General features: G+C 34.5%; 1 protein-coding gene across 2 annotated transcripts in view; it reads left to right on the forward strand.

The window, feature by feature from the left end:
- Nucleotides 1-25,282, forward strand: part of Ercc6l2 (ERCC excision repair 6 like 2) — a 139,809-nt gene that overhangs the window by 63,385 nt on the left and 51,142 nt on the right. For both annotated transcript variants that reach the window (XM_010636147.3, XM_010636146.2), the window contains exons 12-13: nt 7,778-7,873; nt 19,276-19,375. In XM_010636147.3, the coding sequence (XP_010634449.1) occupies nt 7,778-7,873; nt 19,276-19,375 (196 nt within the window). The remainder of the gene's footprint in view (nt 1-7,777; nt 7,874-19,275; nt 19,376-25,282) is intronic.

Consider the following 25,282-nt stretch of genomic DNA (forward strand, 5'->3'; position numbering starts at 1 on the left):
ATTGCACCTTTAATTAGTCACTCACTCTAGATTTGGCCACCTTTGAAAGTCCCACCTAAGATGCTATAAGGCTTTGAGGGGACATTTAAACACAAGCCCTAGCATTCTGCCCCGGCCCCTCCAGGACTCATGCAAATCCCTTTATACAAAGAAGCATTTAGTCCATCTCCAAAAGTTGCCCAAGTCCTATCAGTTTCAGCATTGCTGAAAAATCCAAGTCTACAGTCTAGGATTTAAGGCAAATTCTTATCTGCAAGCCCCTGTACAAATGACAAGAAAGTTAAACACTTCCAACATTCAGTGACACAAGATAGATATTTTCAGTCCAAAAGTTACAGATGAGGATACAAAGGAATGGGATCAAAGCAAGTCCAAAACCCAGCAGAGCAAACATGAAATCGCAATCTGGCAAATTGTGAATTTCAAAGGGCTTGGGTGGCTCCACCCATAGGACACTGCAGATGCCTGTAGCTCCCACTGCTTCTCTCTCGGGCCAGTTCTACCTCCTTGCAGCTTTTCTCAGATGCTTCAACAGGTAGAGTCCTGCTGCTACTTCTGATGCCCTCGGGCTATCTTTTCTTTTCTGTTCCTTCTCAGCAATCAAGATTTCCTCTCCTCTGTATTTGTAGTCCATAACTTTATTGAAGCTTCCTTTCTGGCCAAACAAATAACGTTTTAAATCATTCTGCTGGCCTCTTTGCTTTTGATTCTCAACATAAATCTGGCCAAAATCCTCCAACAGTAGCCATGCTACCTCCTCAATATTATACTGCCTTGTAATTTATTCTGCCAGATTCATTAGTTCCCTGCTTTTAATGTCAGTGTCAGGCAAAGTCTCTGGAATGAGCAAAATGCACACTTTCTGCCAAGCCATAACACATTGTGTAAAGTCCAGAAGCCAAGGCAATATTCTTCCCAGAGACACCTCCCAAGCCTGATCTTTTCTTGCTTTCTGATCTGTCTGACCAGAACCTCCCATACAGAACAACCTAAAGTGTTCCAACTCTACTTCTTCAGTGAGGCATCTCCAAACCTTTCCTAACTCTTCCCCTTCCCACAAGCCAGTTCCAAAGCTCTTGAGCCACATGACCAGTTAATGTCAAAGCAAGGATCCCACTTCTCTGGTATCAGATTTTGTCTTAGGTATTTTTCTCTTGTTGCTGAGACAGAATACCAGATACCCAAAGTTAAAGGGGGAAAGATGTATCTGGCTTACAGCTTGTAGAAGTTTCAGCTCCAAGGCAGGGTGACGGAGGAACAACAGTTCATGGTGGTAGGAAGACAGCAAAAACAACAAGATAACTTAATGGCATCTTTCTGTGCCTTTTATTCATACTACTGGAATTTGGGTGGTATGAAGCCAGTCATCAAAGTGTAGTGTTTTAGTAATCACACACCCTTAATCCCAGATCACACATTACAGATTCAGCCACCTCTAAAAAGGAAGCCCCATTTTATCCACATGAGGCTTTCATCTAAAGAAGCCTTAACAGCATGGAACTTTAAGTCAGGATGATTGTACAGTATTTAATCCAGATCCTAGCTACTTAGGATGCCTTCAATATGTTAATTCATTTTTCTGATTCTCAATTCCCTCATCTTTAAAAGGAAGATAATATTTAGCTCATAGAGTTGTCCTAAGGATTAAGAACCAGTTTATATGAAAATATCTTGCGTAGTTCCTGGTATACAGAGGAAATATTAATATTTTACCATTTTTATAGAAGTTGTAGGTGAGATTATTATTGTGTCTAATGTAAAGCATTAGTTAAGTGTGAGTTGACTCTTACAATAGCCTAGGCAGCTGACAAGGTGAAACTGGCAATATAAAACCTCAGAGAATGGTTTGAGAGGATGAAAAGGAAAAAAAACGTTTTGTTTTTGGATATTTTGCTGTACCTTTGAAAAAGTAAAAAAATTTTTAAAAACTTTATTTCAGTGTAATACAAGTAGATATTAATAAAATGTTTTTAAAAGTCTATGAAAAAAGCAAAATTTTATAACAAATAAAGAATAACATTAATTAATACACTGTGTACCATAATCTTAAAAGAATGACCAAAATGTTAGAGTACAAGTTATAGATAAAAAAGACTCATACAAAAAAGAAATAGATATTAGCACAAAACTTTCTTTTCAATGAAAGTTATAGACAAAAAAGACTTGTACAGAAAAGAAATAAATAGATATTAGCACAAGGCTTTCTTTTCAATGAAGTAAGAGGACCTAGCAGTATAAATGAAACAAATTAGAATATATATTGAAATACTTTGGAAACCGTGGAATATATTATTTGGGGAATTATTAGAATTTCTCCCTACTTTCTTTCTCTACTTTTTTTTCTTTAGCATTTAATAGAAATTCTGTACAATAAATTTTTACTGTATTTTACATAAGATACTCACTGCAGAAATTCGTATAGATTAGAAGGAAATAGACAGGAAGGCCCAGTCCCCTGGGATATTTTCTCAGAGCATGAAAGTCAGAGTTCAGTTGGTGGAAGGGTTTAGACTACCAGATTAAGTAGATGATAAAGCTAAAATACAGGCCCCATTGGGTAAATAATCAGGCACAGGGGGCCACCGATATTTCAAAGCTGCCATTCTTAAACACTGCCCTCATCTAGTCGTGTATGTGAATTATCTCCCGTGACTTAGGAAATACCATTCCAAATATATCTTTCCTATTAGGCAAAGGCTCAGACATTCGTTCAGTCCCCAGACAGGAATACCTCTTTAGGAAGAAACCCACAACTTCTGGACACTACTGACTCAATCTCCCCAATTTTAATCTTTATTTCCACTTTCAGTCTCTCACTCCAGAGAAACAAACATATGTCCAGTTTATTTCACTTAAGAGTATGGTCTCAAGGTCCATTCATTAAACTATAAATGCCTGAAACTTATTCTTTTCATGGCAGAGTAGTATTCTATTGTATTAAAAACCCACATCATCTTTATCCAATAGTTGTTTGATGGGCATTTGGGCTGCTTCCAAGATTTAGCTATCATAAATTCTGCCACTATAAACGAGTGTGCATACATCGCTGTGGTATGATGCTTTTGATTCTTTTGGAAAGTTACCAAAAAGGGGTTGAGTGGAACCTCTAGTTTTAATTTTTTGAGAAATCTCCACACTGATTTCCTCAGTGGTTCCACCATTCTATATTCCCACCAACAATGGAGAAGAGTTCTTTTTTCCCCACAGCCCCACCAGCATTTGTTATTGGTTGATTTCTTGATAGCAGCCATCTTTTCTAGAGTGAGATAGAATCTCAGCATTGTTTTAATTGCATTTCATGAATGACCAGTGATGTTAAAATTTTTTCATATATTTATATGCTGTTTCTACTTCATCTGTGAAGTGTTTTTTCATTTCAGGTACCCATTTTTGGATTGGGTCTGTAAATTTGAGGAATCTGATTTTTTAGTTCTTTATATATTCTAGATAATAGTCCTTTATCTGATGAAGAGCTAGTAAAAATTTTTTCCAACTCCGTGGGTTTTCTCTTCACTCTTGGTGTGCAAAACTTGTTTGCTGTGCAAAAGCTTTTAAATGAGATGAAAAAGTATAAATTTTTATTGTCCTTATAAAATAATTATTAAATATAGGGAATGTAGACCAGAAAATTGAAAATATGTCAAGATCACAGTTACAAAATATGTGAAATACAAGAAGCTAGCTCTGTAGGACATTAGAATCTAAAACTTAATAGACCAACATTATATATATTCAGAAGATATCTTTTTTTTTTAGAAAAAGACTTCATTCCAAGGGAATGAGTATTTTTAATGTTTTGGCTGACAGAAAAATAAATTCAACAAAACTAGTAAGTAATAATTTTATATTAATAGAAAATACAAAAATTATATCTCTGTTGGCTTCTATTCCATATGTATGTTAACCAAAGATTAAATTGCTTGAAAATAAATTTTTGGCATTCATGTAAGTGGTAAATGCAGAGTAAGAGGAAGCAGAAAGGAGAAAAAATTCAGTTTAAAATTTGTAAACGATGAAAGCTAGAAAGATAAATAAAAGTTAACCAGGCAAGGAAGAGAGCAAAGAAAATTATCTGAAGGCAGTGTGTGACGGAAATTTAGTATTTTGGTGGTTCTTTGGTTAGAGCTCAAGAGTGACTGGTATCTTGCCAGCTGCAGAGAAGATAGTACTGGTCATTGAGCCTATAGAGTTGATCTCTGGTCAATAGGAAATTAGATTTTTAAAATTTTCAAGGACAGTCATACTTAGTGTTTTTTTATTAATCTGTTTAAAATAATTTTCATGTAAAGTGGGAATGGATTCAAGTCTTTGCTAAGGAATCACTGGAGGCCAATGAAGTAGTACCTATATCAACATACTAACAGTTTGACAAAAGCCAATGGTAAGAGGAAAGGAGAATGAACTCATATATAAACATTTTCAAGACAAACTTATGAGAATTTAATATTGATTGGCTCATAGTGGAAAGGGGAGTAGTGATGCAGACGAAAAAGTGATATCTAGGATGGCTTTGACTTTGATGAGTGAGTACATGTGTGGCAGTGAAGAGAAGAAATAGATGGAGAAAAGAACATTCTGAGTATAAGAATATACTCAAAAAAGTATAAGATGCATCTCATTATGAAGTCATTATTGGTGTTGTTCATTTTGTTCTCTTCTTAGTGGGGGTAGAGAACATGTGGCATCTTTTTGCAGTAAGTAAAGTGATTCTTCCAAGTCCCCCCCCCCGACTGTATTAGCTATTCTGTGACTTATTTGAGTCTTCCTATTTAGATCTGCAGTAATCCCTTTAATCAACATTTGTAATTTTAAAAATATGAATCCTGTATATGTTTTGTTCTCTTTGTATTTAATGATTGGTTTTCTTTGGTGTGGTTGTAAATGGTGTTAGGTTTTTAAATTTTGGTTTCCACATATTCACTGTTTTGATGGGTCAAGCATCCTTAATCCAAAAATATGAAGCACAAATGCTCCAAAATCCGGTATGACATCACCAGTGGAAAATTCCACTCCTGATTTCATGTGACAAGTTGCAGTCAAAACGTAGGTGCACAACACCCAGTTTATTCAGCATGAGGAGAAAAAAAAATCCCTTAGCTCCTTGAGCTGTTAAGGGCAAATGTCACCATGTACAAAATTATTAAATATAATATGTAAGGTAGTTTTGAAACATAAATGAATTCATGTTTAGACTTGGCCTCCATCTCTGGAATATCTTCTTATATGCAGATATTCTAAAATCTGAAAAACATCCTAAGTCTATAATACTTCTGGTCCCAAGCATTCAGATAAGGAATATTCAGTCTGTAAATACAGATACTGTTTTTCTTGGGTGTAGGTCAGGTTAATCTTGCACCCTCCAACATTGCTAGAGTTGTTATTTTTAGCAAGTTTTCCCCTCATAGATTCTTTGAGATTTTTTACATAGATAATTCATCCTGAGATAATGCCAGTTTAATTTTTTCCTGCCTAATCTGATTATCTTTTTTTCTTGTCTACTGCAGTACTTAGAACTTGTGGTATTTTGTTAAAGAGTGATGAACAATGAACAAGAATATAATTATCTCTGGCCAGGGATTTAGCTCAGTGGTTCTGCCACCTGCCTTGCAAGTGCAAGGTCCTGAGTTCGATCCCCAGTACCAAAAAAAAGAAAAAGAAAAGAAAATAAGTATTTCATCCTTGGACTTAAAGAATTCAGCCTTTTACTTATAAATGTGGGGTTAATTGTGGCTTCCTTGTAAATATTTTATGTTAAATTGAGGAATTTCTCCTCAATTTCTGATTTCCTAAGAGCTTTTTTTTATTATTACGATTCAGTACTGGATTTCATCAAATACTTTCTCAACATCCATTTGTATGACATGATTTCCTTCTTTAGCCTGTCAGTATAGATTGATTGGTTTCAAATGTTGAACCTGCCTGGCAATTTTTCAATAAATACAAACCAGCAGTGATATATAATTATTTTTATATATTATTGGATTTACAGGTACTTTGTTGAGGATTTTTATATCTAAGTTCATGAGAGATACTGATGTATAGTTTTCTTTCTTTTTCTTTTCTTTTTCACATTGTTCAGTTTTGGTATTTTGGATGAAGATAATACTAGCTTTATACCGTGAAAGGCAATTGTTCTTTTTATTTTATGGAATAGATTTTATGAAAGTGATATTAAGCTGATGTTTTGGTGTAAGCTTGTAATCCTCAGTTACTCGGGAGGGTGAGGCAGGAGGGTAGCAAGTTTGAGAGTAGCCTGGGCAACTGAACAAGACCTGGCTCACAATGAAATTTTAAAAGGGCTGGAGATTTAGCCCAGTTGTATAGTACTTGATTAGCATGTGTGAGGCCCTGGGTTCAATCATTCGTACCACGAAAAAACTAGTGAAAATTTTTTGTAAGTGATAAAATTCTCTAGTGGAGCTATCAAACCTGGATTTTTCCCCCCTAAGATCATTTAAAATGTTTATTTAATTTCTTTAATTGCTATAGGACTATTCAGATCATTTGTTTTATTTAGTTGAGTTTAGTAATTTGTGGTTTTTGTGAAATTAGTTTCTAACTTGTTGAGTTTATGAAGATAAAGTGGTTCATAGTATTCACTTATCCTTTTAATATTTGAAGGATGGATAGTAGTATCTTCTGTTTAATTCCTGATATTGGTAATTTGTGTATTCTATTTACTTTTGACATCTTGCTAGAGGTTTAGCAAAGATTCTGCTTTTTGTTTCCTTTTTGTTCTATCTTGTTTTCTTATGTGCAATAGTATTGATTTTTGCTCTATTTTCTGCTTTCTGTTTGCTTTGAGTTTTTCTCTTCTTTTGCTAGTTTTTTTTTGAGATAGGACTTCATATTATTGATATGAGGTTTTGCTCCTTTCTAAATGTAAGTATTAGGGGGCATAAACCCTTGTCTTGGAGCTTTTTTTAAAGCTGTGACTGTTGGCATTTCCCACTTCATAAATTCTGCAGAAGCCAACTTGGGCTATATTAAGCAACAACAAAGCTGAAGAAGTCACTGTATGTTATTCTTAGGCCTCACAGCCACTAGTCTTTTCTCCACTTTCAGAGTCAAGTTTATTTTATATATACATATGTTCGAGGGTTTCGGCTGCATTGGGTGGGAGGAATAGAGAGATGTGCATCTATTCCTCAACTGATTTCTAAATGTATATACAATAATAGCTTGACTCACAAATGCTTCTGTTTGCAAACAATTCAGTTCACAAAAGCATTCAGCAAAAGTTGTTTCTGTTCTCAAACTGCATCAGGTGATATACATGAAAACGGCCATCTTCCCCACATAAACACAAATGCAGCCATCTTTACCAAAATTATAAAACAAATTAAGTTAGTAAACTGAGGTATCACTGTATTATTCTGTGTAGCTGAAATACTAACACTTTTTAATTATATGAGAAAATCTTATGGAAATATTGTTTGAATACCCAAAAATTATAAAAACTAGCACAGCCTATGTAATCAGCTAAAATGATTTTTTTTTTTTTTTTTTGGTACTGGGGATTGAATTTAGGACCTTGTGCTTGCAAGGCTGACGGTGGCACTACTGAGCTAACTCCCCGACCCAACAATCATTTCTTTTAAGCATTTTCTAGAATAGTAGCAAATAATATGCTACACCTATCTTATTTGTGTTTTAATCACCCTGCTTTTATGATGTTAATGGATATTTTATTGTTTTACCTGAAGAAACTTAGCTCAGTTGAGCTATAGTGAAGCCTTTTATGCTTTTGTAATAAGCTCTTTTCTGTTTCTTCCAGGGCTGGTGGACTAGGCCTCAATTTTGTTGGTGCCAATGTTGTTATATTATTTGATCCTACTTGGAATCCAGCCAATGATCTTCAAGCCATTGACAGGTATAATACTGACAAAATTTAAAGTGATCTGCAAATTCTTTTAATCTAAAAATACTCTTAGGTTGTTTATACTAGGGCTAAAGAAGAGAAGGGAAAGCTTCTATTTAAGATAACCCTGATCCTCTAAATTCAAGTAGCAGAACAATTATAGCCATTTATTTTCTTTCATTCTCAAACCTATTATTATAACAAATGACTATGACTAAAGAAAACAAAAATAAATCTGTAATACTAAAATAAAATAGGACAGTTTACTACCGATTGATGGGACATTTTATGAAATTCCTTGAAGAAAGAAAGCAAATAGAAGCTGTGTGATCAAGAAATGTCCAGTACCAAAAAAAGAAAAAAAAGCTGAATGATTGCTTGGTTCCTTTTTAGTGTGCAGAAATTTTACATAGAAAGCTCATGAGTTCTTTGTTGAAAATCTGGCACTAAAAATTTAACACACCTTCAATCCCTAGAACCAAAAATAAATAAAATAGAATACAGAAAGAAAATAAATCAGTAGAGAAAAGCTGCAATCTAGATGGTATAGGAGAGACAGAGATTCTCAGCATTAAGATTAGCATCCACAGGACATGAGAGTAGACCAGAGTATATCCTTGTAGGAAGCTGATTAATGTAACTTCTTTCTCATGCCTCATGTTTAACGAGAGGTTATCGATAACAAGTGCTCCTTCATTGAAGCTGAAATAATAATTTGATAATTTCATAGATAAGTGGGCAATCTGCTGTAGAAAAGTTTCTAGAATTGGCATTGGATCTGGATTATAAGTGTGCCAAACTTGAAGTGATACTAGCTCTTCATGGGACACAAAAATAGGAAGTGGTTAGATGAACCTGTTGCCTGCATAGAAACCCCAAGACTGTCTCTTCAGTACAGTTCACCTAATTCCACATTTTAATTGTAAATGGAAAATTACAAATTATGAGGCATTTTCAAAATATCAGTAAGAAAGAAAAGAAGTAAGGGGAAAAATAGTCACTGAAGGGACTGAAAGAACAATGGACACTAGAATAAATTAAAAGGTATATAAAAAAGAAAATGTTCTTAGAAATTAACATTACCAAAATAAAATGACTCAATAGCAAGTCCGAATAATAAAATGGATAAGGCTAATGGAGAAAATCAATATAGAAGATGAATGAATATTTTTAAACATAAGGTCAAAAACCAAGTAAGTGTGAAACAGGAGTGAAGCAAAATCCCAGAAACCATCATCTGTCTCTGTTCCAGAAAGAATAAAACCTGGAGGTCAGGGGAGAGAATTGACTTTATAATTATAATTAGGGAAAAGTTTTGTTGATTTTGAAGGGCCAATAGATACTAAGTAGGAACAATGGCTGCAAGGGAGAGAAAACATGTATATTGGTGATATTTCTAAGACCCAAATATGAAGAGAAGGACTAAAAGATTGCAGAGTGAGAAAGAGGAGAAAATATTTTGTAAAAACAAAAAAGCTACTTATTGACAAATGAGAATAGGACTCATTTCTCCAGTTCAGACTTTGAAGAACAGATTTTTCATCTGCAATATAGTATTCTACAGAGTTGTCAGTGTGATTAAATTTATGTGACTGTATGTGAAAGAAATTATTTTGACTTTTCTCATCAGTAGCTAATGTATCTATATGGAAGGAAAAATATAAATGTTGAAATCCAGAACATCTATTGTTCATAGTCTGAAAACATTTCTTAAAGATATAATCCAACAAATGAAATATTTATGTATATAAAAAAGCCAAAATATATAAAAATCAATCATAAAGAAAGTTATGATATTTATAGTTGTCTAAAAGTTATTGATAGTGTGGCTAAGAGGCTTCATTGCAGTTATAAGGAAAGAATTCTCTAAAATATGAAAGCTTGGCACAAAAACAAGAGCTAAAATTCTGTGCAATTTTAATAAAAGACCCAAGTTGCGGTGCTGAATGGGTAAAAATTAGAATTTTTCTTTCCTCAGAAAAAAAAATCAAGATATCCTGATCAAAATTTTTTTCCAAAATGATTCTGAATGCTAGCAAAAAATTAATGGGCAATAACAAAAATAATGAAGAAGCTGGATATGGTGGTGTATCCCTGTAATCTCAACTAGCCTGGAGGCTGAAGTAGGAGGCTCACCAAGCTCAAGACCACACTGGGCAACTTAGAGCCTATCTCAAAGTGAAAAACAAAAAACGATTGAGGTGCGGATCAGTGGTAGAACACTTCACCTAACATGTATGAGGCCCTACACGACATATATACTTATGTATGTATGTAAACTCATACTGTAAACTTATACATGCATGTAAGTAAATAAGCTTAGTAATCACCTCATATGCTGTTTAAAAACACAGATGATCAGACTTCATCGTCAAGGTACTCTGATTCTTTAGGTCTACAGTGAGACTCTGCTATCTAAGTACTCCAGATTATACATCAAAGGGCTTTATTAACAGAACAAAAAGGCACTCCATGGAATGAAAGAAATTTGAAAATTATGTATATGATTAGGTATAGTATCTAGAATATGTAAAGAATTCTAAAAACTCAACAATAAAAAATATCCAAATCAAAAATGGGCAAAAGACACCAATAGACAGTTCTCCAAAGATAAGCAAGAAATAAAGATACTCAACATTACTAATCATTAGGGAAATACAAGTGAAAACTACACTGAGATGCCGCTTTACACATATTAAGGTGGGTGTTAGTAAAACAAGTCTTGGTGAGCACATGGAAAAATTGGAACCCTTATGCTTTGCTGATGTAAAATGGTGTGGCCACTGTGGAAAACGATGTGGTGGTTTCTCAAAAAATGCTACTATGGGTACCTACCCAAAAGAATTGAAATGAAGAACTTGAACAGATATTTGTTACTCATGTTCATAGCACCTGTATTCATAGTAGCCAGGACATGGAAGTGTCCCAAAGCCTTCTTAAAGAAATGAATGTCTAAACAAAGTAGTAGCATATGTGTACAATGGAATATTTTTCTGCTAGAACAGATAAGCCAAACACAAAAGGATAAATGATTTTATGACTCCACTATATGAGGTACCTGGAATAGTCAGATTTAAGAGATGGAAAATAAAATTGTTAACATGGAATAGGAGGATGGAAGAATTGAGAGTTACTGTGTAATGGACACAGAATTTTATTTAGAGTGATGAAAGATGTGTAGGGGTGGATACTATGATGGTTGCAAAACAATGAGAATTTACTTCATGCTGTGAATTGTACCCTTAAAAATAGTTAAATTGGTAAATCTTATGTGCATATATTTTACCATAATTTTTAAAAATGTCCAGTGTAACTGAAATAATTGATCCTTAATTTTCACTTTGAGAAACATTGGGAATTAAGTGTTGTACTTCTAAATGAAACTTCTGAAAGTTTGAAAAATGAAATACGACTAGTGTAGTTAATGATGGGGAATAGAGTATGTTGGGAAGAAAAAGCTCAGCATAGCAAATACAGAACAGAACAATGTGTCAGAAATAAATGAAAACAAATATGAATGAATTAAACTAACAAAAAGAAAAAGGGAATAAAAAGACTCTCAAGTTTATGCGCATTATGAAATATATGTAAAATACAGAAGACATAGAAGGTTGAAAATATAAAATAAATTTAATCGGGAAGATGGTAACAAAATTCAGTAATGAGTGGCAATATTAATATCAAACATAATTTTAACAGAATCAAGACAAAAACATTAAGCAAAACAAAGTGAGACATAATGCATCAGAAAAATGTACTAGTCATAACTTACCAAGCCAAAACTTTTATGATAAAAAGTGGACAATCATGGTGGGACATTTCATATTGCTCTCTCAGAAATTGACAAATCAGGGCCGGGGATTTAGCTCAGCTGTTCAGTGGCCTGCCTTGCAAGTGCAAGGACCTGAGTTCAATCCCCAGTACCAAAAAAAGAAAGAAATTGACAAATCAATTAGGCAAAATAAGTAAGTAAATTATTTGAATAACAGTTATTCACCTTAGTTTAATAAACATATGTAACTTTACAACAATAGAAAATGCTCTCTTTAAACAGTTGTAGAATGGTTTTTAAAATGAGTACACATTTTCATAGAAATCACAAAAGCTAGATTCCAGCTAGAGTCCAATAAAAGTAAAAAGCCTAGAAAATAACAATGAATGTGTAACTGATAAAATCTAGCCACATAGAAATATTGAAGTATATTTTTATATAACTCATTTAAAAATAGAAGAGTGATGTTAGTGTGATTATGAGCTAGGAAACTTTCAAGTTCTTTTTCCCTCTTGGTAGCATTAGAAAAGCAACTGGAGACTGACCAAAATAACTTCATAGGAACTCCATAAACCAATCAGAGTTCTCCAGTGACCAAGTGAACTCCTTCAGTTCAAACCATGGGAAATTCAGGCCTTTCAAAATCATGGGAAGTTTATAATGCTTTTTACTCACCCTTGTCCCACCCTGCCATGTGCATTACAGCTGAAAGGTGGTGGCCTATTGCTGGTGCCTTCCTCAGGCCAAAAGCACAGTGCAGAATTCCTGTACAACCTTTGATCTGTGTGTGAGCTTCCCAAGGGACTGATTTCTAGCTTATGTCACTCAACACAAAGGTAGGCATTATGGCATTGCTTGGATCCTGAGGTGGCAGAAACTATCAAAGTAAGTGGACTCTGATAAATGAAAGCTGCAGTGGATCTGTATTACTTTGGACACCTGGGCAAAGGCTAGGGAAGAGGAATGTAATAGAACACCTAAAGCCCTAAGAATCTGGTATGAAACTCTTTGGGGAGACATTTAAAAGCAATCAGGTATATAGGGAACTCTTAATACACACACACACACACACACACACACACACACACATGCATGTACGCACGCACACATGCATGCACGCACGCACATGCATATTCCAGCAGGATATATACCCAGAGTGAACTGACAGTTTGAAGCCTCCAGCCTAAGCTACTACTAAGATTTAAGATTGACCCTTGCAAATTGCTGCAGATCTTTTACCTTAGTCTGCATAAACTGGAAGAGGTGGCTGTTTTTCCAAATAGTAATTGTCAATAGACCACATTGGGGTAGTAGACTTATGGAATCTAACATATATAATGTATGTTAAAAGTTATGGAACCACATTTGGAGGGATTAGATTTATGAGATCTAGCATTTATGATTTCTGTTAAAATTATGGTCATTTTAAAAAATGCTTTAAAAGTAATTGACAATAAGGAATATTTTTTTTTCTGCTTCAGTTGAGTTTATTGGTACATTTTAGGGATACAGTACAGTTACATTCATTGTTGGGATCTTGTACCTCTACATGACAAGTCTTGATTCTCATTTTTTCCCCTTACTACAATAAGGAATATTTTCTGTTATAAAGTTGTAACAGGAAAATGTAACCTATTTAAGTAAAATCTCTAGAAACTATCCTTGAAATCAAATAGTGGACTTATGAAACAGAATTTAAAACAGCTTTCTTAAATACTCTTAAGAGCTAGAAGAAAAACATGGAGAAAGAACTAAAAGGAAATCAGGAAAAGGATATGTGAACAAAATGAGAATATTAGAGATCAAATGGAAACAAAGGAGGAAGAAGAAGAGGACCATGTATACAGAAATTTTGGATCTGACGTTCAATTTTGGATTTGAACAATTCACTAAAGTGGTTTAACCCAGACTCAAGCAAAAGAAATAATCAGGAAGCCCAAAGACTGGTTATTTGAAATTACCAAGTCTGAAAATAAAGAAAGAAAACTAAACATCCAAGAAGGCTTATGAAATAAAATCAGATGAATCAATTTATGTATTACAATATTCTAAGAAGAGAAAGAGAAAGGAAAATGGTTATTGAAAGAAATAATCATTGAAAAGTTTCCCAAATTTGAGGGAAAACATTGGTATGGAAATCTAAAAAAGTCAACAAATTCTGGGCAATGTGAATCCAAAGACTCACACCTAGATATATTATAATTATACTACCAGAAATCAAAGGCAAAGAGAAAATCTTAAAAGTAACAAGCGAAAGACAACACATCACATAGAAGGAATCTTCAGTTAATTTAACAGCAGATTTTTTAGCAAAGATTTTGCAGTCCAGAAAATAGTATGATGGTATATAAAAAGAAAAAGCCTGTTAATCAAAAATCAAATTTTAAAAGTTCACTTGAGAATTTACTATTGGGCAATGTTGTTCTTCAAAAATGAAGAAGGAATTAAATATTCCTAAACAAAACCTGAGGAAGTGCTTTCATAGATCTGCACTAGAAGAAACGCTGATGGGATATCTTCAATTTAAAATAAAAAGACACTAAATAGTGACTCAAAGCCATATAAAAATACAGTTCTCCAGCAAAGGTAAGTACAGGGACAAATAGAAATGTCAGTATTATTGTAATTTAGCTTATAATTATTTTTATCTTCTAAAAGATTTAGAAGACAATTGCATAAATAATTTATAAATCTGCCAATGTGTACTCAGTACATAAAGTTGTAATTTGTAACATCAATAATATAAAGATTGGTTGCAGCTATATAGGAATAGAGATTATAAATGCAACTGAAGGTAAATTGGTATCAGTTTTAATACAGATTGTTAGAACTTTAGGAGGTATGTTATTGCTTCTGGATGACTACAATAAATATGTATAGAGTATACATAAAAAGAGCCAAGGGGAATAAAAGTGTGGCACTAAAATATCAACTGAATTTAAAGGAAGAGAGTAATTGAGGAAATGAGACAAAATAGGAGACACAGGAAGCAAATAAATGGCAAAAGTAAGTCCTTCCCTGTCTCTAATTACTTGAAATGTCAGTCAATTGAACTCCCAAATCAAAAGATACAGATTGCAGAACAGATTTAAAATAGTGTTAGTAAGAGACTCAGTTTAGATGTAAGGACATGTGTAGGTTGACAGTGAAAGGATAGAAAAAAGATACTCAATGCAAATATTAACCAAAAAAGAAAAGAGATAGCTATATTATTAGACAAAATAGTCTTTAAGTCAACTATTAGAAGAAAAAAAGATGGACATTATACAATGATTTAACACATTCTTGACAGCTTAAACCACCAGTGGTACATGCATGACTGTCTAATCAGGTACAAGCCTCCTGATGGGACTGTCTCATGCTGCCTGATTGAACAGTCATGCATGTAGTGCTCGTGGTTCAGAGCTATCCAGTAGGACAATATACAAATGACGGCCCTATTGTGAGCATGTTAAAACTCAGCTTACCAAGGAGCTACAACAATTATAAATATGTACCAAATATCAAAATATATGAAGCAAGCAGAGAATTGAAGAAACAAACAGCTAGCTGTACAGCAACAATAAGAGACTTATAATCCCATTTTTAATAGTAGATAATACATCCAGACAAAATCAATAGCAAAGGATTTGAATGACACTGCAGAAAAGTTAGATCAGCAGACATCAACAGAAGTCTCCTTCTAATAGGAGAGTAGCAGAATATGTGTTTTTCAAGTGCATGGGGAATGTTTGGTAGAATAGACCGTATTTTCTATTACAAAACAAGCCTTAGTAAATTTTAAAAGATTGAAATCATATAATATTTTTTTTCCATTTGCAATTATTTGGAACTAGAATCATGAGCAGAGGAAAAAATGGAATAGTCATAAATGTGTGGAAATTAAACAACACACTTTTCACCTTCTAAAGAGTCAAAGAGGAAAGAGCGAAGAAAATTAGAAAATACTTCAAGATGAAACACAACATATTAAAACTTACAGGATGAAAGAAGGGCTAAGGGAAATTTGTAACTATTAGTGCTTACATTAAAAAAGAAAATTTGTCAGCTCAGCAATCTAATGTTCCACCTTTTAGAGCTAGGAAAAAACAAACAAACAAAAACAACCCAAAACTAGCAAAAGAAACAGAAAAAGATGAGAGCAGAGACAAGAGAAAAATGAAGAAAACCAAACCAAGAATTGATTTTTTGAAAATGACATGAAAGTTGACCTTTAGCTGGACTGACTCAGAGAAAAGAGGTACAATAAAAGATTTATTTGAAATTTATTTATTTGAATTTATTTGAAAAGAGTTCAAATAAATGAAATCAGAAATTAAAAAGGGGGCATTGCTACAATTACTACTACTGTAGACTACTACCAAAATATAAAGCATTATGAGATTACAATGAACAGTTGTATACCAACAAGTCAGCATAGGTAAAATGAACAATTTTCTGGAAATGTACAACCTAGCAATACTAAATCATGAAAATAAAATGACAAAACCTGAGTACATCTACACCTGGGTAAGGAAACTGAGACAGCAATCAAAAACCTCTCAGCACAGAAAAGCCCCAGACAAGTTAGATAGCTTTCCTAGTGATTTCTACCAAACAGGAATTAATAGCAATTCTTAAACTCTTCCAAAATTTGAAGAGGAAGAAACATTTTGTAATTCATTCTGTGATGCCAGTGATACCACAATACCAGTGTCAAAGACAGCACAAGAAAACTGTATTCCAATTTGCTCTTGTAAATGTTAATGCAAAAAATGCTCAATAAAATGTCAGGAAACCAAATTCAGAAACATGTTGGAAGGATGATACTGTAAGTAACATGTATTCCTGGAATGCAGTGATAATTTAACATTTTTCAGAAATCAGTCACTATAATTTACCACATTAATGAAGGGGGGAAAAACATAGTGATTATCTTAATTGATAGAAACAAAGCACTTGACTAAACTTGAGAGTGAATGATGTTTTTCCCTTCTTATCAGTGATAAGAAAAGGAGGCCTGTTTTTCTGGGTTTTTTTTTCTTTTCTTTATAGCTTATTGTATGGTTTCACTCATATTACAGCTAGGATAATCAAATTCTTAGAGATGAAGTAGAATGGTAGTCACCCAGGGAATTGAAAGGAGTTACTGTTTAATGGGTAAGGAATTTTAGTTTGTGAAAATGAAAATCTATAAATATGTAGTCATGATGGTTACACAATAGTGTGAATGTAGTTAATGACACTGAACTATAAAACTTAAAAATAGTTAAATATGTACATTGTGCTACAAAAAAATTGAGAGAAAAACTGATTATGTAGGAGTAAATACCAATGAAATTAGATCATTATAAATTCGGATGCTTGGATTTTTTAAATTAATTTTTTTAAAAAGAATAAAATAAATGAAACAAGATAACAGAAAACTAGAAAAACAAGATTAAAATAGAGAAATTGTGTTATTACATTATTCAAATAATACAGACAATGTAAGTTTTAAATCATTAATTGAAAAAAGTAAAATAGTCTAATTTTTGAAAAGTCTAATCTGACAAGTTGAGTGCAGGCATGTGCATACCTGTATCCCAACACTTGGGAGGCTGAGGCAGGAGGAGTGCCATGAGTGAGAGCTCAATCTGAGCTACATAGTGAGCTCAAGGCCAACCTTATCTCGCAAAGTAAAAATAAACAGAGTCTGATCTGAGGGAAAGTTCTGAAAACTCTATCCTGAGAGAAAAAGCAATTATGCACAAAAAGCTTAAACAGACTTACTAATCAGTAATTATATTTATAGTTATTATATTGTACATCTGTGTACAACTTTATACTAGTACTTTTCGAAGCATAAAGACAGCAGTTATATTTATCATATTTATTGTGACCAGGAACTGTTCTTAGCTACCTCCTGCCTACAGTATTAGTAAGTGATGGGCACTGTTGTTGCCCATTTAGTTGTGAGAAAGCCAAGACACAGTGACTTAGTAACTTGTTCATATTCACAGCCAGTAAGTGGCAGGGTCAGCATCTGTGTAGTGTGACTGGAGAGCAGCCTTTGTGCACCCCATCCCTAAAGTTAAGACATTTGTTGTAATTTTGTATTTTTGTCTAGGTCATCAAAGCCTATTATTTTGTTTTTCCAATTATTCCATCAAAGCACATTGTACTCCTGTTCCCCTGCTTCCCTCTCCTGCTGATGCTGGCAGGAGGAATCAACAAGAGAAGTGAAGATCAACGTTGTGCATACTTACTGTGACCTACATATTGTGTGGCATTCCCTCAATACTTGTTTCTACAAGGCAAAAGATCCATCATTTATAAATTCTTATTTTATTGAGGGAAGCATAGGTACAAAGTAACTCTAAGAAAGTTTTGTCTGTAAAGATTAAAGCGGATGCATTATAACAATCTATTCTGTTCACTAAGCAGTGGGCTAGTGCACATCCAAAAAGCATTTTCTTAGATCCATTTCTGGTTTTCTTTGAGTCCAAATTTATTGTGAGAGAAAAAGGGATTGTGAGTCCCTCTCCTCCCCATCCAGGTGCAGGCTGAGAGAGAATGCACAGCTGACCTCAGGCTGTGCTTCCTCACGGGAGCTTTTGGTTCCCTGTTGGGGGTTATAAGATTTGCAGGACCGGGGGTGCCCTCAAAGTGGAAGTCCTCTGTGAGGAGGAATGGGGACCACCAAGTATAATGACATACACAGTGACCTTACAAACTTGAAAATAAATTTCTCCTTAACTGTAACACTTGTAATCATGTAACCTTGCCCCTGTATATCCCCTACCCCCACCCCAGCAGTAGCTGTGACAGACTTTTAGGAACAGGTGGCCTGATCTAGAGCATCCAGTAATGCCCCATATGAAAAGCTATAGGGAATAGACCCGTGGTTAATCACTGGTGAGTCAGGTTAGACTTGGAATTAGTATTGTGATCCGTATCAGAATACCTGGGGTTCCAGTCAACCCACTGAATTCAGTCAGACCCACTGAATTGAAATCACTGTGGATGTGGACTCTAAATCTGCACTTCCATATACTTTCTAGTTGGTTAACTACTTTTCCCTAAGGTTTTTTTAAATTTTACCATTATGCAGTTTTATTAAAGTATAATTGGCATACAATAAACTGGTTGCACTTAAGTGCACAGTTGGTAAGTTTTGACATATTTGTGCATCTGTGAAACTATCACCACAGTCAAGATCATGAAAACAACTACCACACCCCAGATTTTTCCTCTGCTCTTTGTAATCTATCCCTCTGCCCCGCCCCACCTCATATCCCCAAGCAACCACTAATCTGCTTTCTGTCACTATGGATTAGTTTACAGTTGGAGGGGTTTAATAGAAGTTAAATCACTTGGGACTAATCTATTCATATAGAGTGCCATTAAAGAAAAACCTGAATTTAGGATGTTTTGGACATTAGAAAGTGATGATAGTAAAAGAAATAAAGTTGATATGTGCCTTTTTTCTGTAATATTTTTCTCAATAACTAGTCTCTATTTGAATATACATTTTTGCATTGTTGCTAAATGATATGACTTAGCTAACAAAATGTTCATTTTTAAATTAAAATATTAATAATGCTCCATTTTTTATGTCCAAAAACTGACTCTTAAACTGAAAGTTATCTTACTTAATTTTTGTTTTAAATTTCTTTTGCAGAGCATATAGGATTGGACAATGCAGAGATGTGAAAGTGTTTAGGCTGGTATCCTTGGGAACTGTGGAGGAAATCATGTATTTACGACAGGTGTACAAGCAGGTAAATATATTTCCCTTTTCTTAAGTAAACATTTTTCTGTTTTCAGAAATTAGGAACACTTGTGAACAAAATGTTTTTACTCTGCATTGTGGAACTGAATGAAAGATTGTGGAATATACTTCCGTGAAGCAGATTAATTCTTTGGTTCATAGAATTTTTAATACTGAAGGTTTCTTAGAGCAGTACTTCTTAAATATTAATGTGTAATGTTAATATGAATCACTTGTGGATCTTATTAACACACACATTTTGCTTTAGTAGGTCTGGGAAAGAACCTGAGAGCTTGCATTTTAAACTGGCCTCACCTGTATTAGTTCACAGATCACAATTTGAGAGGTAAATTCACACCTCCCTAAACTATGGCCCAAGGCTTAATAGCCTGCCCCTGGTGGGTTACAGGTGCACTGACATTGGCCCCATTTAGCTTCCGGGGCAGCAAAAGTGTCTAAGCCAGGTCTCAGCCTGAGTTTCCTCCCCTGTGTACCTCAGTTAGATGTTACTATGTTACCCTTTTCTACGTGGACCATGGTGTGAAGGTGCTGGGAAGCACTGCCTGAGAGATACTATAAATAATGAAACAGACCACAGAGATGCCCAGTAAATGAGACTGTAGAGGAATAGGACTCATGCAAGCTAACTACTCTGCTGGTGCTGCTTTAGTATTCATCTAAAATTGCATTAACTGTCTGATATACTTAAGATATCAATTACTGCTCCATTTATACTTCTAAATAAATAACACTTATTTCATTTATAACTCCTCACTTGAGAAGATCTGGAATGAGGTTCACATTTAATTGTAAATATTAAATTTAAATTGCTCCCTATATACTTGGTTGGCATCTGTTTAAGAGCAAACATCTGCCACAGATGGTGGTAGTTAACCCAAGAATGATCCAATCAAAGTCATGCTATTTTCTGTATTCTAAAAATGGAACTGTACACAGCAGGCTTTTTTTTTTTTTTTTTTTTTTTTTTTTTTTTTTTTGTAGTACTGGGGATTGAAGTTGGGACCTTGTGCTTGTTCAGCAGGCAGTGGAACCACTGTGCTAAATCCTTGACCCTGGTTTTCATTTTTTTAAATCATTTACCTCCACAGTTCTGCTTGTTCTGTGGTAAAGCACATCTACTTGAAAAAAATTTTTCTAATCTATGTAATCAATCTCAAAAAAACTAGAATACCAGTGGTTCTTTGGTTCACGAACTCAGTTGCATCTACAATTTTGGAAAAGATGGCCACATTTGTGTTCGTGTAGGAAAGATGGCCACAGTCATGTTTGTCATCCGATTCTGAGTTTGTAAACAAAAACAAAATTTTACCAAATGCTTCTGTTTGCAAACCAAATTGTTTGCAAACAAAAGTGTTCATGAACTGAGATACCACTGTAGTTTTCATCTTAGAAGCTGACCTTCACAGTATGCCTGACTTGTCAGAAGTGTTTTCTCTATTGTATAATTTTTCTCAACCCATTGTTACATTTTCTTTGTACTTGTTCATCTTGACTCATTTAAGAAAATAAAATGGCTTGTTATATAATAATATACAATGAGAAGTTTTAAGGAGACAAAGTAAGTTGTCAGAGCTCTCTATGACACATACAAGGATAAGATTGCAGTCATGTAAGGGAAAGGCATTAACGCGTTCATGATGAGGCCATACTTTGTATGTCTTACTGCCAGACAGCTCTGAACCATCAGTGATACATGCATGACTGGTGGTTCAAGCCAGCAACCAAAGATAGTTGAAAAGTGGCTTGAAATTTGAACTACGAGTGTCTGTGGGACACATACCACCTCCCAAGTATTCCTCAAATCTTTGGAGGAAAGAATTTTAAAAACCACCACAAAAGGCAACTGTAAATATGTTTGAAAGCAAGAATAATTCTCTTGGGCCAGGGATTTAGCCCAGTTGTGTTGCCACCTGCCTTGCAAGTGCAAGGTCCCAAGTTCAATCCCAGATACCAAAAAAAAAAAAACCCAAAAAGCAAAAAAACCTATGATTAGGAGAAGAATAATTGTCTCAGTGGCACAAAAATTGTAAGAAATTTGAAAGAAAGCTGTTGGGATTAGATTTGAAAAAAGAACCAACCTGAACATAGAAGAATACTGAAAAAGATAGGTGAAACTTATTTTCTCCAATTTTAGAGTCAGCAAATACTACAAAAAGAAGGAATTCTGGGGTAATTCTTTGATGAAGGAACAAGGTGGTTTAATCTTCACAATCTTATCCAAGTTATACCAAATTACAGCCAGCAGAGGGGTTTAGTGGAAACAAGTGGATATACTGGAAGCAAAGAAAGTTTGACAGAGCTCTTATATTTTCCTGATATCCTGAAGAAAATCCTTGTCGTTGCCCAGAAGACTAAACACCTGCGCTTCCCCCCTCACTTCAGACAACTCCGGCAGTAAAGCTGAGATCAGTATATAAGGTATCTACAGATAGATGAGCAGGGAGCCAAAAATAATTACTGAACAGTTTAAGAAAGTAAATACTGTGAAAAAGTTACTATAGTGTACTGAATAACAGCTCTTAAAAATATTAAATCCTAGTCCCTGGAACCTGTAAATGGCACTTTATGTGAAAAAAAGTCTTTGCAGATGTGATTAAATTAAGGATTTTGAGATGGGCAGATTATCCTGGATTTTTCACAAGTATTTTTACAAAAAAAGAGGCAGAAGAAAATTTGACACAGACAGGAGAGAATAAGGCAGTAGAAGCACAGAGGCAGAAATTGTAATGATCTGTCCACAACCTAAGGAGTTGGAGCAGCCTCTGTCAGCTGGGAGTGGCAAGAAACAGACTCACCCCTTGTGCCTCCAGGTGGAATTTGGCTGTGTCAGCACCTTGATTTCAGCTCAACAATACTGATCTAAGACATCTGGCTTCCAGAATTGTGAGAAAATATGATGAGTTCTTATGGGCATCATAGGAACTAAGGTAGTTGACATCAGAGAAAACAATAAAAGAATAAAACATAATTTTCAGGAAATATATCTTCAAAAGGTAAATGAGATGGTAGCTTTCACAAAACAAGAATACACTGTTAGAAAAAGAATCCACTAGAAAAATTCAGAAAATGAAAACCTCCTGAGATAGACTGAGTAGCCAAAAGAAGACTTTTAATAATTCTTCTTGATTGCAGAGAAAAAAGACAGAGCTAGAGCATATATAACAGAAGTTAGAAAAAAGGGATTCCAGATCTAGACGTTCCAGGATTAGTCTTTATCTGAAGAAAGGCACAAAAGAAAAATAAGGGAAGAAACTCTAAAAAACAGAAGAAACATGTAGGACATGAGAGTCTATGGAGTACTTTGGTCCACTAAGTTCAAAGTAGGATGAATGGAAATAGAGTCACATTTCTACCGTCTTTAAGTGTAAAATACCAAGGATAAAGTAAAAAATCCTTTAAAATTCCACAGATAAACATTCATGAAGAGAAAAATCATTATGTGCAGTAGTGGAATTAGACATCTCACTTCACATTAGCAATACTGGATACTTAGGGGCAGTATCTTCAGATGAGGGGAAAAGATGACCCTCTTTTATTAAAAGACTCTCAACTTTTTATTCAGAACTTTCCCACAAAGAAAGATCCTAGTCCAGGGCCGGGGATTTAGCTCAGTGGTTCCGGCCACTGCTTCACAAGTGCAAGGACCTGAGTTCAATTCCCGGTACTAAAAAAAAAAAGAAAGATCCTAGTCCAGATGACTTCAGTGATGAATTCTGTCTGATATTTAATATTCTTTTTTAAAACAGGCAGAAGGAATACTTCAACTTATTTTACAAAAACAGAAGAATCCTGATACCAAAACTTGACAAAGACATGGCAGTTGCAAAAAAATTACCCTGCAGAGAGATACACAGTAGTCTCTCTTACGAACATAAACATGAAAGTCCTTAGCAAAGCCTCTGTTATGAATTCATTTGTGCCTCTTCCTCTTGAAAATATGTGTTGAAGCTATAACCTCTAGTATCTATGAATTTGATCTTTTTTATGTAAATAGGGTCTTTGCAGATGATCTTTAAATGACCTTATTCTCAGGATGTGCTCTAATCCATTAACTGTTGTCCTTATAAGAGGGAAATCTGGATACAGACACATACACACAATCACTGGAGGCAGATTGGAGTGACATCATTGCAAGCCAAAAAACACTTGATTGCCAGTGTCTTCCAGGAGCCAGGTAATGGCAAGGAGAGGTCAGCTCCTAGAACTTTCAGAAGTAGTATAGCCACATGTGCACCTTGATTTCACACTCAAGCCTGTGAGGAATGAATGTGGTTTGAAGCCATCCAAGTTGTACTACTTTGTTACAGAAATCTTAGGAAACGAATACAGCCTCTAATACTGAAAAGCTGACTACATTTCTGTATGACAATGAAACTGAAAACCAAATTAAGAGAGAAATAAGGAGGAAATGTTTGCCATATATACAATAAAGGAGTAGCACTTACAAAATACTAAAAACATCCACAAGCCAATAAAAGCCCATGAATAGACATTTCTCTGAAGAAAACACAAATGATTAACACATATGTGAAAAGATTTTTAACCACACTCAGTAAAAAATAAAATGTGTGCTCTACACATTCTGCAAAAGCTTTTTTAAAAATTTTTTTTAGTTTTCTTTTGCAGAGTTTTATGGGGTGGGTAAGGGAGATTAATGCTGTTCATTGTTGGTAGGCCTATGTGTAAAAAGGTACTCAGATGATCATTGATAATACAACTCATATACAATTAGTCTAGAGACTAATTGAACCATTTTAAATTTTATAGCACATTCTCCATATCAACTGGATCAAAATGCTTCCATATATGCATAAGGAAGGATAACAAAGGTTTATATTGTTAGTGTTTGTTTAAAAATTAAAAAGGAGACAGCCTGAATATAGAATGATAACAAATTCTGATATACCAATTTATAGAGTACTCTTCAACAGAAAAAAAAAGTATCAGATCAAATTTACTGATGGAACAAAACCAGATATTTTCAAGTGAGTGAGAAACAATTTGAAGAACAATATGTACAGTATATCAATTGTATTTGTGCATGAGACTTTATATGGCACAAGGTCCTAAGTTTGATCCCTGATACCAAAAAAATAAAAAATAAATTAAAAACTAAAAATAAAAATAACATTTATATAGCAACTGTGCTCATTTGAGTTTGGAACATTATCTAAAGTCTAAAGTTTGGCATTCAGAAAATTCGTCACATACACACAGCATCAAGAACTGCACAGAGAATCCCCAAACTTCACCCATATTCCCCAGTTGGTAGCATTTTACATGTTTTCTTTCAGCAGTTATCTTTATGCTTTTCCTGAGCCATTTATGGCAAGTGTGTATTTTCTCAGAGCAAGGACACTGTCCTATTTATGTATCATATGAAAATGTAGATATAGCTGTGTGTGGTAGTGCACACCTATAATCCCGGAACTTTGAGAGTGAAGATTGGGTAACTTAATGAGACCCTATCTCAAAAATTTAAAAAAAAATGCTGGAGTCATGCCTCAGTGCAAAGGCTCTGGGTCCAATCCCCAGTACCCCAAAATTAATTAATTAAAACGTAGTTTATACAAACAGTTGTACATACTGTTCTGTAGCCATTCTCCTCTCCAGAGTGCAGTTATTTAAACCATTAATATACCTCATTACTAATCTACAGGACACATTTCAATTTCTCCAGTCTCCCCACAGTGTCTCCTTTTTCTTTTCTAACCTAAAATCTAGTCAAGATCATAGATACTTTTACTGGTGCCTTCCAGTTTTCTTCAATCTAAAGTAATTCCCCAGGATTTCCTTGTCTTTGATGACCATAACAGTTTGAACGAGGAAGGCCTTCCCTTGTGCAGCATCTCTCCCCTAGATCCACTTTTTTTTTTTTTTTTTTTTTTTTTTTCCT

This window comes from Fukomys damarensis, unplaced genomic scaffold (genome assembly GCF_012274545.1).
Source record: "Fukomys damarensis isolate Sample0158 unplaced genomic scaffold, DMR_v1.0_HiC HiC_scaffold_27, whole genome shotgun sequence".
In the NCBI taxonomy this organism is placed as follows: Eukaryota; Metazoa; Chordata; class Mammalia; order Rodentia; family Bathyergidae; genus Fukomys; species Fukomys damarensis.